At 38.6% G+C, this 13,055-nt stretch overlaps 1 protein-coding gene across 4 annotated transcripts in view; it reads left to right on the top strand.

Moving 5' to 3' along the window:
• prkceb (protein kinase C, epsilon b) overlaps nucleotides 1-13,055 on the top strand; it is a 142,817-nt gene that overhangs the window by 123,911 nt on the left and 5,851 nt on the right. For all 4 annotated transcript variants that reach the window (XM_089117238.1, XM_089117237.1, XM_089117236.1 and 1 more), the window contains exons 12-14: nucleotides 787-925; nucleotides 3,584-3,772; nucleotides 10,568-10,714. In XM_089117238.1, coding sequence (XP_088973364.1) covers nucleotides 787-925; nucleotides 3,584-3,772; nucleotides 10,568-10,714 — 475 coding nt within the window. The remainder of the gene's footprint in view (nucleotides 1-786; nucleotides 926-3,583; nucleotides 3,773-10,567; nucleotides 10,715-13,055) is intronic.

Genomic DNA, 13,055 nt, shown 5'->3' with positions numbered 1-13,055 from the left:
AAGTGTCATACTTTTTTAATTCACTGTAATTAAATGCTTCACTGTTGTTCTGAATTTAACATACAGTATGTACTGTGCACAGTTTAGAGATTAATCAATTTCATTTGATGAAAATTTTTCACGTAATCAGAATATGTGCATTCAAATGGGTTTTCATGTTAAAATATTTACAGTATTACTCTTTTTTATAATAATATGTTATTTTATACAGTTCAAATATCAAAGTTAGTTTTGCGGGAACATCTCTGTTGTTTTATTTAATTTCAATAGATAAGAAAAATGCTTTTAAAATATTAATACAATTAAATGTGAAAACTTTGACTCAATACTTTGACCTTTTTATTGACTAAAATGATGTCCGTGTGCATAGGCAGACATCAGGATATTATTGTCCGCTTGATTAAACTAATATCAGGGATATGAGTGTCAGTAAATGATTCACCTACCTGCTGTGTTGCAAGTGTTCCCTAATATTTGGATAGAGAGAGACATCCAGAATCTGAATCATGCATCAGTTATTTCAGGATGTTTAAGATGGCAAGATGTTTTACTTTTATTAAATTTCAATGTATGGTTAAGAGGATCAAAATGCATGCAAAGCAGAGATGAGAATAAAAGCAAAATATTAAAGATAGGTGTGTTTTAAAGATAAAGATGTTTAAGTTAATTCAAAGTTAACCATCACGCAATTCTTCACAGAAATCCCTGTGTGCTGTTTTTTCACGCAATGCAAACATGCAAGGTTTATATTGCTGTTTGTTACATTTGCTTAAATTTTCTTTGCAGGGATTTGAAACTTGACAACATTCTGTTGGACGCAGAAGGTCACTGTAAGCTGGCAGACTTTGGCATGTGTAAGGAGGGAATCCTGGATGGCATCACGACCACAACATTCTGTGGCACACCAGATTATATTGCCCCAGAGGTACAGTATTTCACACTCTCACAGACACAAATGCCCAGTGAACACTCGATATTCTCATTTTCTACTGCTTGGTTCTCATCAAAGCTAAGAAATCTAATATTATTATTTATATTGTTTAAAGGGGACATATTAGGCCCCTTTTTGATGGAAAATAAGTCCCTGATGAAGTTTTACCTCAAAATAACCCACAGATAATTTTTAGAGAATGTTAAAATTGCCACTTTTTGGGGGTGAGCAAAAATGCTCTGTTTTTGTGTGCGTATCCCTTTAAATACAAATGAGCTGGTGCTCTCGGCCCCCTTTCAAGAAGAGGGTGGGGCTTCACGAGCTCATTCTTTGGCACACCGGCAACAACAAAACAGGAAATCTCACACACTAAAAATTTTAGAAACTCTCAGTAGCGGTGTTCAGCCTTATATGTTCAGTCACTTGTAATCTGACTGCACTGTGCATAACAAATTTAGCAACATTAGCCGTACAGAGCAAACTTTTTCAGAAAAGCAATAGAGGGAATGCGCGTGACGTCACCGTCGGCCGGAGTGCCTGCAGTTCCTCACAGTGATTGGCAAAAAGACTGAGCGGCTGTATATGTGTTTAGCGTGAATGCCGCGAAAAACAAACACAACACACACAAATAAAGTGGGAAACAGCTTTGCGATTGACTGTAGGCCTACAACTAGATTTGACAAAACATCGGAGGTATATTTGTACAGACTGCTATGGAAAGAGAAGCAAATGGATCGCTGCAATTCACAGAAACAGCTGGACTCCAGTCAGCGAAATAAAAGGTGGATTTGCAGTTATCATTTTGTGTCAATATGCTGAATTTAGCTTGAAAACCATACCCATATATTTTGTATTGTTATATACATTATCAGCTCATCAATTAAATATTTATCATTGCATATGCTTTATTGGATGTTTTTTATTTTAAAAAAAGTTTTTTTTTATTAGAAATAGTTTTAGGGCTGGACGATATGATGATATATATAGGCTATATATATAACACTGATATAAGTGATCACCCAGATTTAGACCTACCTATATTATATTTATATAAAGCGTTCACAGGCAAATTTGCTTTACGTTTAGGTTTTGGTTTATTTCCCCGGTGTCGAAATCAGGCAAACATAAATGTCAGGCAACACGGTTCCCGGCTGCATGTCAATATCCATGGATCGCTGGATCTTTAGTAAGTTGTAAGGAACACTATATTGAGTCCAACATTTAGGTTAAATTGATAAAATTGTTCGATTTAGTCGCATTTCCGCAGTTTTCCCCTATTAAATCCAGTCACGCAGCATATCTTTTGCCTCTCGGTCAGGCTGAGGGGGGTTGTCACGCGGGAAAGTCACGTGTCAAATGCATTCCCTCTATTTGGAAGGACTCACAACAAATGACATGTGATACTGTCTGGATCTTAAGTCTGGGCACGAATCGTTGGTATTGACCCATCTTTCAGAAGCTTTTTGAAAAAGGTTTGTTTTAATTCAAACAAACAACAACTTGACGAACAAACGAATGTTACAGTATTACTGACTGTGAAAAAACATGAACTATTGTAATAAGTACAGTAGGTATGCCTTCTTTATTCATTATATTTTCTAAAGTGTGCATTGTTAGATACCATCATCAACTATAAATGTTCATCTGTCTATAAGATAACAAGTACACAACCAAAAAATAAAAAAAAAAGCTTGTAATTAAGACTGTAACATTGACTTAACTTTCGAGAAGAAAGCAGGACTTTTGCATCTCTTTTGAAATCTTTCTCCTGCATTAGCTCTATCCACCTGGAAAAAAGCTATCCCGACATTAACTTGTGTTTTTTGTAATCTCCAGTCATGTTTCCTTTTACAATCTATTTTTTCTTTTTGGTTGATTTCTTCTCCTGTGGCTCGGCATATATATGGTCCGCCATTAAAAATAACAGTGCAATGCAGCCTTTTAAACCTGCCGGGACAGTGCCAAGCGCCTCTCACTGCTCTGCTCCTCCGTTTCTGCTGCTTTCAGTTACGTCGTACTGGCTCTGAACGAAACCGCGTTGTGGAAACACATTGGTCTAGTACTTTTTGTCCCTCTCTGCTATTATAGTTTTTCAAGATGGTGGAACTACATGGAAGCCTCTGTGGACCTACCTGTCCCATGTATATAAAGATAATAAATTCTTCTTTTACGAGGATAAGTCAGATAATTGGCAGAGATATTTGTACACCATTGAGGACATATTTATGAATAAAAATATTGATTTTAAGTACTAAAATACATAGCACAAGCCGAGATACTCTGAATTTATTAGTAAATCTCTAGTTTTTTTTTATTCTTTCATATTTTGAGATATTTTAATTAATGTGACTTGAGAATGGTTTTATGAACACAGATGTGTGTTTAATTAATGTTGCCCAATGAGATTTTGTTTTTCAGTGTTTTCCATTTTCAGTTCAGTCTTAGTTTTTCATTATATTCAGATCTACAGGTATGAGGTTTCATATTTAGTTTACCATAATAACCACCAGTGACCGCAGAATTATACAGACAACTGCCATTTTTCTCTATAAATCAGCACAGAACAAGTGCTTTGATCTGGACTTGATATATCCTGTTAGTCTGTTGTAAGCTTCAAATGACATTCTCGTTGTTGTGATTTGTCCATTGCAGATCTTGCAGGAGCTTGAGTACGGCCCATCAGTGGACTGGTGGGCTTTAGGTGTGCTGATGTACGAGATGATGGCTGGTCAGCCTCCTTTTGAAGCAGATAACGAAGATGACCTTTTTGAGTCCATTCTCCATGATGACGTTCTATATCCCGTGTGGCTCAGCAAAGAGGCCGTCAGCATTCTTAAAGCGGTACGTGTCCATTCTTAGGGAATATTTTCGAAGAATTAATTTAGATTGCTCTCTCACTTTTCTGGGAATAACAGTCGTGAGTGTTTAAGTAATAGAAGAGCAAAAGAAGATGACAGATTAGAAAAATTACACTTCTTCTGGGAAAAGAACAGATTGTTTGTGTTCCCTGCTGGATTTTTGGATTGTGTAATCTCAGAGGTCTCATTTCAGGATGAGCAGCCCATCATTGCATGGGTTCCTCCTGTTTTAACTGTCCGAATTGTTTAAGCCAATTCAAGTCACATTTATTTAGATAGCTCTTTTTACAATACAGATAGTTTCAGAGCAGCTTAACAGAGATAACACGAAAATGCAACAAAGTTTGTTTCCAGAAGAAAATAGCGTCACGATCCATCTTAAGTTCAGTGATGTTTCATTTTGTTATAAAAAAGTTATTAATTTAGTTAGTGATGTCATCATTGTTTGTCTTCCATTTCATCTTGTTATTTAAGACAAACTATCCAATTTTAAAGCAATTCCAGTGGGCAGTGTCGTTTCAGTCAATGCTTATTGCTCATATTAATTTGCCTGACTTGTTTGACTCATTTCTCTGTGTGTATTTGTATACATGACTGCTTGTGTTCTTTAGCATTTTCTGTTTAAGAGTTACAGTAGGGCCAAAAAGTATTTAGTCAGCCACTGATTGTGCAAGTTCTCCTACTTTGAATGATGAGAGAGGTCTGTAATATAACTCTAACAGACAAAATGAAATGAAATCACATTGTAGGATTTTTAAAGAATTTATTTGTAAATTATGGTGGAAAATAAGTATTTGGTCAATAACAAAAGTTCAACTCAATACTTTGTTACATAACCTTTTTTGGCAATGACAGAGGTCAAACATTTCCTGTAAGTCTTCACCAGGTTTGCACACACTGTAGCTGGTATTTTGGCCCATTCCTCCATGCAGATCTCCCCTAGAGCAGTGATGTTTCGGGGCTGTCGCTGGGCAACACGGACGTTCAACTCCCTCCACAAATTTTCTATGGGGTTGAGGTCTGGAGACTGGCTAGGCCACTCCAGGACCTTGAAATGCTTTTTACAGAGCCACTCATTTGTTGCCCGGGTGGTGTCTTTGGGATCATTGTCATGCTGGAAGATCCAGCCACATTTCATCTTCAAGGCTCTCACTGATGGAAGGAGATTTTGGCTTAAAATCTCACAATACATGGCCCCGTTTCATTGTTCCTTCAAGACTGATCAGTTTTCCTGTCCCTTTTGCAGAAAAACAGCCCCAAAGCATGATGTTTCCTCCCCCATGCTTCACAGTATGGTATGGTGTTCTTGGGATGCAACTCTGCATTCTTCTTCCTCCAAATACAACGAGTTGAGTTTTTACCAAAAAGTTCTATTTTGGTTTCATCTGACCACATGATATTCTCCCAATCCTCTTCTGGATCATCCATATTCTCTCCGGCAAACTTCAGACGGGCCTGGACATGTACTGGCTTAAGCAGGGGGAAACATGCCTGGCACTGCAGGATTTGAGTCCCTCTCGGTGTAGTGTGTTACTTATGGTAGCCTTTGTTACTTTGTCATTCATCAGGTCCCTCCGTGTAGTTCTGGGATTTTTGTTCACCGTTCTCATGATCAATTTTACCCCACGGGATGAGATCTTGAGTGGAGCCCAGATCGAGGGAGATTATCAGTGGTCTTGTATGTCTTCCATTTTCTTACAATTGCTCCCACAGTTGATTTTTTCACACCAAGCTGCTTGCCTATTGTAGATTCACTCTTCCCAGCCTGGTGCAGGTCTACAATTTTCTTCCTGGTGCCCTTCGACAGCTCTTTGGTCTTGGCCATGGTTGAGTTTGGAGTATGGCCCTTTCCCAATACTCCCTTGAGCCCTAAGGCCTTCCTCGAAGTGGACACTTGTTGAAAGTGCACTTAGCGGAGAAAGTGTGCAAGGGCCCGAAGCTGTGAAGAGCAGAATTGGGACAGTTTTGAACACGTCAAAAAGCTACGTCAATTCTGTTGTGATCAGCAAACACTGTTCATTTGGCTAATGTGTGTTATGCTTATAATAGCTGTAACATGACACAATCCTTTGAATGAAAAAATTAATATCTTTTTTTTTTTTTTACTTTTAGCCAGCAACCTTTCTGTTAATGTTATTAATATTATTATTAATAATATTATTATGTTATTATGGAAATTGATGAAATTCCCATACATGAAAAAAAAAACATGACGTTGGTGATATATTTTGTATAGGCTATATATTAAAATAGTCTAACATATAGGCTGTATAAAATAAAATGACACAACCCTGTCTCTTTTTATTTTATTGACCAAGAATAGCCATTATTAAAGTATAAGTAGCTTAAAAAGTATAAGGAGCTATATAAGTCAAGAAATAAGGCAAGTTAAAAGATTCAGTCAAACATACGTTTCAACGTTACAGATAAATAGCATAAATATATAAAGATATGAAACTTCACTTTTCCCCTTAGCCAAAACGATTTGCCAGGGAACAAATCATAGATTAATGAGACCAAAGATCGCCCGTCTGATATACACAAGCCGATTTATAACTCATGTTTAACCACTAGAAACAGAGCCCGCGGGAAATGCGAATGACTAGCCGGGGCAAGGCTGTTGCAGGCGGGGTACATGAGCGCTGAGCACCTGCCGCCCTGTGATCACCTGGAACTCCGAAAACGTCAGATCAATTTTTTAAAATTGGTGCTAATTTTATAAATAAACCACAGATTTTAGCTTTAAACAACTATATTCTCGACTGAAAAACTCTTAAAGCTACATTTTGTGACCCAATAACACAAATATTTTTGAAAAACTCTACACCACAATGGCTTCCTTTATCTTCGGAGTTTCCGCTCCCGAACAGCACCATAGCAACCGTTCTCCCCTACAAGGATTCTGGGTAATATCCCACAGCAAAGCGAGGTCTGATGCACACTTACGAAAAGTGTGCATTAAGTGCCCTTTTGATCACCCCTGGAGAACACTATTAGAGGATTGGGACACCCTACGGTCTAGCACCCCTTAGCGTGAACGCGCATTGAGGGGCACAAGGGCGCAAGTGCGGATATTGGGACAGGGCCTATGACTGTTTGAGGCTGTGGACAGGTGTCTTTTATACAGATAACGGGTTCAAACAGGTGCCAATAATACAGGTAACGAGTGGAGGACAGAAGAGCTTCTTAAAGGAGTTACAGGTCTGTGAGAACCAGAAATATTGCTGGTTTGTGGGTGACCAAATACTTATTTTCCACCATAATTTACAAATAAATTCTTTAAAAATCCTACAATGTGATTTCCTGGATTTTTTTTTTCTCATTTTGTCTCTCATAGTTGAAGTGCACCTATGATGATGAAATTACAGACCTCTCTCATTATTCTAAGTAGGAGAACTTGCACAATCAGTGGCTGGCTAAATACTTTTAGGCCCCACTGTATATATAGTGTGTGAACAGCACAAATCACATGGAACCTGATCTTTTCTTTCAGTCTGAAGAGTCATTCAAGTGTCATTCAAGAGATCGATGTTCGTCAAAATTTTGCGTGGACTGGAGACACTTTGGTCACAGTACATTTCCGTAGTTCTTTGGTCACTCTGTTAATATATAAAAAGACACCTGCAATGGTAGTTAGTGGAGGGACAGTAGCCGCGTTTCCACTGCCGGGCTAGGGCTGGGCCAGAGCTAACAGCGAGCCGAGCCGAGCTAGTGGCCTCGGGCCTCAAGCACCGGGCTTGCGTTTCCACTGCCGGGCCAGTATAAAACGTCATAAAACCCAACCCATTTCAGCGGGTATTATGAATTAATTTATTTTTTTAATTAGGAAGATAGCATGTGTATTAACTCACCTGCCGCAGTGGCTGCAATAGTGTCACGAGACCAGTACAGGCGATTCTCCATTTCAAGCAGCGATTTTTTGCGCGATATAACAGGCTGCGGAACCGCCGCAGCCTGTTAACAAATAACAAACGCCGCAACCTCGAGATACAGAGTTAATTTTTTAACACCTTTAATAACTGATTGGACCCCATTTGAAACGAAATTAATTTATAGAAATAAAACGCAGCAAGTACGGAGCAGTTAAAGCCGCATTTCCATCACCCTTCAAACTGAAATTGCCAATTGAAAATAAGCAAAACGTCCATTTCACAAAAACTCCGTGTCTGCAAATAATAATAATAATAACCATCATCATCATTATTGTAACATTTTATTAGGCTGCATATGTAGAAGACGCCTTTATCCAAAAAAGCAACAGAGCACAAATAAACACAATAAGACGCCCATGTGAACACTTGCAGTTTCATTGCATTTCTTTCAGTGGAAACAACTTAAAATACTCTTTCATTTCTGGTCATACAGAAAATAATAATAAATTATTCGCAAATACATTTATTTGCGTAAACTCACAATAACAAGAAAACGTTGTGCTTTAATCAAGGCGCGCTTCATGATCTCCGTGAACTGAAGCGCAAGACCTGAAACAGCCAGCGCATTCGAATTTGTTCGTTTTAAATTGGACATTTATGTCCAATTTAAAACGAACAAATTCGAATCGAAAGCCAATATCTTTCTGACTATGTAATTATGTAGCTAATTAATTTCTCTCTAAATGTGCATCCGGAGATGGAGATGTTTTTAGCCGAAAATCATTTAGAAAACAATAATTTATTAATAAAAAATTAATGCCTCGTTATTTTATATTATTTTATTATCAGACACATTTATAAATCACCTATAATCCCCTTTCTAGGCTGTGGTTACGGCTCTTCTCATTCAGCACTGCAGGGAAAATATCATTTCCAGGTTCTAATTTGGCCTCAGAAAACCAGTAAAATATATTTTTTTTTTCATATTAATTTGTCAAATATTTTAAATGTTTAAGGGGCAAAAAATCAAACAAATATCTGAAAATTCGTCGATATGTAGCTATATATAGCCTATATATTGTTGCGCAGCATTTGGCATAGGCCTACAGTTCAAATTAAAATGTTATGCAATTTTAAACGGTTAATCGGTATGGACACCCCTATGTGCATCTTGCTTCAGATCATAACGTTCCATAACACCGATAAACTCCGCCTTTTACCTTGAGCACGCCTCTAGCCCGAGCTGGCCCCCTCTGGCCCAAGGTATTCGACGGGCCAGAAATCCTGGCCGTTGGCCCTGAGGAAGCCCCGATCAAGCCCCGGAAGTGACAGTGGAAACGCGACTGGCCCTGGCACGCACTAGCACGGCCCGGCCCTGGCCCGGCAGTGGAAACGCGGCTAGTGAGGTGCTAGACCTCATAAACAGTGTTGGGGAAAGTTACTTTTAAAAGGAATGGATTGCAGTATTGTGTTACTCCCGTTACTTAGTTACTTTTTAAGGAAACTAATGCATTGTTCCTTTTTTATTACTTGCTCTCACCTGGGCTTGTTTTTTTGTTTTTGTTTTATTTAAAAAAGTTCTAGATTTGGCATTTGTAAAGGCCCTTTCACAACAAAAGTAAAATAAATAAGCCTCAGGCTGAAGGAAATACAAAACATGGCCTTTACAGTAGAGGACAGCAAAACTTTCACTGTGCTGTTCTGTCATTCTGGATTCCAGGAGATACAGGAGAAGAAATTTCAACATGTCATGTAACTATGTTGTCTATTAGTAACTATGTGACTAAAGTCATTTTTGCTTATTTGCATGGTTGAATTGGATCATCGAAGGTCAGTAGCAAAGACATTGATTAATAAAGTGAGATTAAATACATAAACTATATTTATGTTAACATATTTAATTATTGCAGGTTTGCGTAATATCCTGAGTTTGCATTTCACTGTTTTATTCATTTCGAGGAATACTGAATCTTTTTTTGTGCTAGTGAGATTTGTGCTATTCTCACATTTAGTCCAGAATTATAATAACCATCATGTTTACACAGCGCACACAACACTTACTCACGATTTCTCTCAACATGAGGACAGTGTCAGGCAATAAATGGGAAAACAAAGTAACTTGCATTACTAACTCAGATATTTTGTCGTAATTGTATCAATAATGTGTTAAATTAGTTACTTAAAAAAAAGTAATCTGATTACGTAACTCGTGTTACTTGTAATGCATTACCCCCAATACTGCTTATAAAAACAACTCTATACAAGCAAAACTTCTGGTTTTAAAATATACGTGGTACGTCACCTTATAAATGAACACGTAAACGTTGACTTCAATGGCCTCTATGTTTACTTCCATATGACAGCGTGCTGCTTGTCATCTTTTTTATTGTTCTTTTGCACATGCAGGTCAGTTTAGGTCTGTGAACACACTCCAATCTGACATTGGCCACATTTAAAAAAATAATGTGACTAGCCATAGCCAAGAAAAAAATGATATCTAAGCCATAAATCAGAAATGAGCACTAAGGCTTGCAGTATGAATGTAACCATAGTGTCTGGGTACATCAGTTTGTGTGTGTGTGTGTGTGTGTCGCCTTTTTCCTTCACATGTCCAAGATTTACTTTGGCCGTCCTTTGCCTGTTTGTAAAGCTTTGTGGGAAAAGCTTTCCTCTGTTTGTCTTGGATAGTGTCGTGCACACTGCGATCTGTCTCACTGGCACTGTGGTCACATGACCTATGGTCAGCCCAGGTCATCTTCCACAGGATGCATTCTTACATCACTCATACATCATCAGTGACCATCTCAACTCAACATAATGCATATGTCTACTGTCAGCATCATGGCCCAAATCTTTGATTTTTTTGCTCCTCTAATCATTTCTTCTTTCTTCGCACCATTGTTTAGTTCATGACGAAGAGTCCCAGTAAGCGGTTGGGTTGTGTTGTGACCCAAGGACTGGAGGAAGCTATTAAAGTGCATCCATTCTTCAAAGAGATTGATTGGGTACATCTGGAACAGAGGAAGATCAAGCCGCCATTCAAACCACGTATTGTGAGTATTCTTATGTGTGAGATATTGAGGACAGTTGCTCTGTTACAAAACCTAGTGCGCTGCCTACATAGGCAGCATTTTAAGGCATCATAGGCGAAGTGGACGACAATGGCTATGCTGCAAATTCGAAGGAAGACAGTGGGTGCTTCTCAATATCCCTCCTCGTCTCCTCGCTCCTATGACCCGGAAACCGATCGAGCTCAGCCATCTTGAAGGACATCTCAATTCTCTAATTGCACCGTGAGGAGTCGAGGATCGAGGAGATAGGAGGCTTCCTGAGGAGTCATAAGCGAGGATACACAGGTGCATCCTACGCGGAACTGTTATACTGACTAAACGTGACGCACGTGTCAATTCTCCTCCCCCTTCACATCGGTCACAATCATTTTAATTTATACTTTACCTTTGCAGTTTATATAAACCACACATCTCAGATATTTCAACAGTATAGTCTATCTTTATTATTATTTATTATGAATTACCAAACTTCAACAACATAAGGGCAGATCCTTTTAGCGCTGCTGATGACACTGTGGAGTGACGCTCAAGTGATCAAGAATTCCAATGTATATAAAAAAGCTTTTATTCGATTCCTCTGTCCTCCTTTCCTTTCCTCGCTTCCTTCCCTCACGTCCTACAGGGGGTGGAGCTGAGACGCAAGGAAAGGAAGCAAGGAAAGGAAACGAGGATGCACAAATAAGAAATGAGAAGCACCCAGTGCGTTTATCCTTCCCACAGATGTCAATCCCAGAATGCTTTGCAATGTGTCAAAAAGGCAAGATGTGTATTCAATACAAGTCATTCAATATCAACAAGGGTCGTTTAAAATAGCTGTTAAATTAAAAACGGGCTTTTATTCAATTTATGTGTGTGCTATGCAGTATAGGCCAATATTTGTTATGCTTATAAGTTATTGTTATCTTAGCAACTTGCTCATTTTCCATAAATAACTGAAGTTAATGCTAAACTGGAATCAGTTGTGAGTGGAGTCTTTGAAATTGCCACCTACAGTATATAAAGCATTCCGAATTGCTAATTTATTTAAGTTCTATTTAAATTAGGATTCTACCTTAAGGTGCAGTCACATTCGCACAATTGCACCGACAAAATTGGTACATTGTATATTGACAGTTGTGTAGCGATCAATGAAGCATAGTTCACTTTCAAACAAAACCTGGTGAATGCGCACAACCAACTTGAACAGTTGAAATCTGCTAATAGAGCCATTGTGTGTTTATGTATAACATTAACGTGGCGTGACATAATGCATTTGTGTGGACAAGTCAAGTCACTGCTGCAAAATTAAAAATAACAGCCAATAAGATTTTATTTGATGTTTAGTAGAGTGGAAGAAATGGAAATAAAGTTCTGATCGTTATTGAGGAACTAGGATACCGCTTGACGCTTTATCACGTCGTGTCTGGTTAGGACACAGGTTAACTCTGTATATTGGCTGGTTCACCACAGATATAAAAACAGGCCGCTCTAAAGGCAGTTATCTAGAGAACATTACGGTTCTTGGACCCTCGTGGTTGTTTGAAGTGTTTGTGTCACGTCTGTTTTTGGTAGTGTGAACAGCGGGATATCTGAGATGCTCTTGGACTCTCAGCACACATCAGACACAGTACTTTGATACAGAGATGCATGCTGGCTGCTGTAAGTGTGTGTGGAATGCGTCTCAGATAGTGTGACGATGGGTCTATTCTCACGCCTGCTCACAAAGCTGATGAGAGCCCTGGGAAGGTGTGAAGGAAAGGAGAGGTCTGAAGAGTTGGGGAAAAAACATGCACAGATATATTTTTGTGTGTTGTGTTTTAAACAAGGAGAAACTTCTTCACGGTGCCAGTGATTACCAAGAAAAATTGTCAAAATGATTGTCAATCGATGATATAAACAGATTGAAGTATGTGAATGCATGTTTGGACAGGGGCACCTGCAGGATTTCATCTGAGGGTACGCACAGTGGGGAAGGATTTGTTGTTGTTGTTAAAAAAAATTATTTGCTAAAGGTAACAGTTCAACTAAATGTATGTCTGACATTCATATTTATTACAAACTTCAAACAATCAGTGAGAGCAATTGTCTCTAGACACATTTTGAAGGGTTAATCCAAAAATGGAAATTCTGTCGTCATTTACTCACCCTCATGATTTTGGTTAATCTTCGAAACACAAAGATATTTTTATTGAAACCTGAGAGGTATTTCCGTGTCTCCCTCCATTCGCCTTATTCACTTGGCGGCCATTTTGAAAATGGAACGCCGCTGAGGGGTACACTCACCCGGAAGGATGCATGCGACGGAGCAGCACCAGCAATGAAAACTCGCAATGCGGACCACCAA

Source organism: Pimephales promelas, chromosome 11 (genome assembly GCF_988280905.1).
Source record: "Pimephales promelas chromosome 11, fPimPro1.hap1.1, whole genome shotgun sequence".
NCBI lineage: Eukaryota > Metazoa > Chordata > Actinopteri > Cypriniformes > Leuciscidae > Pimephales > Pimephales promelas.
The sequence above is the reverse complement of the archived record's forward strand: the minus strand, read 5'-3'. Positions and strand labels throughout refer to the sequence as shown.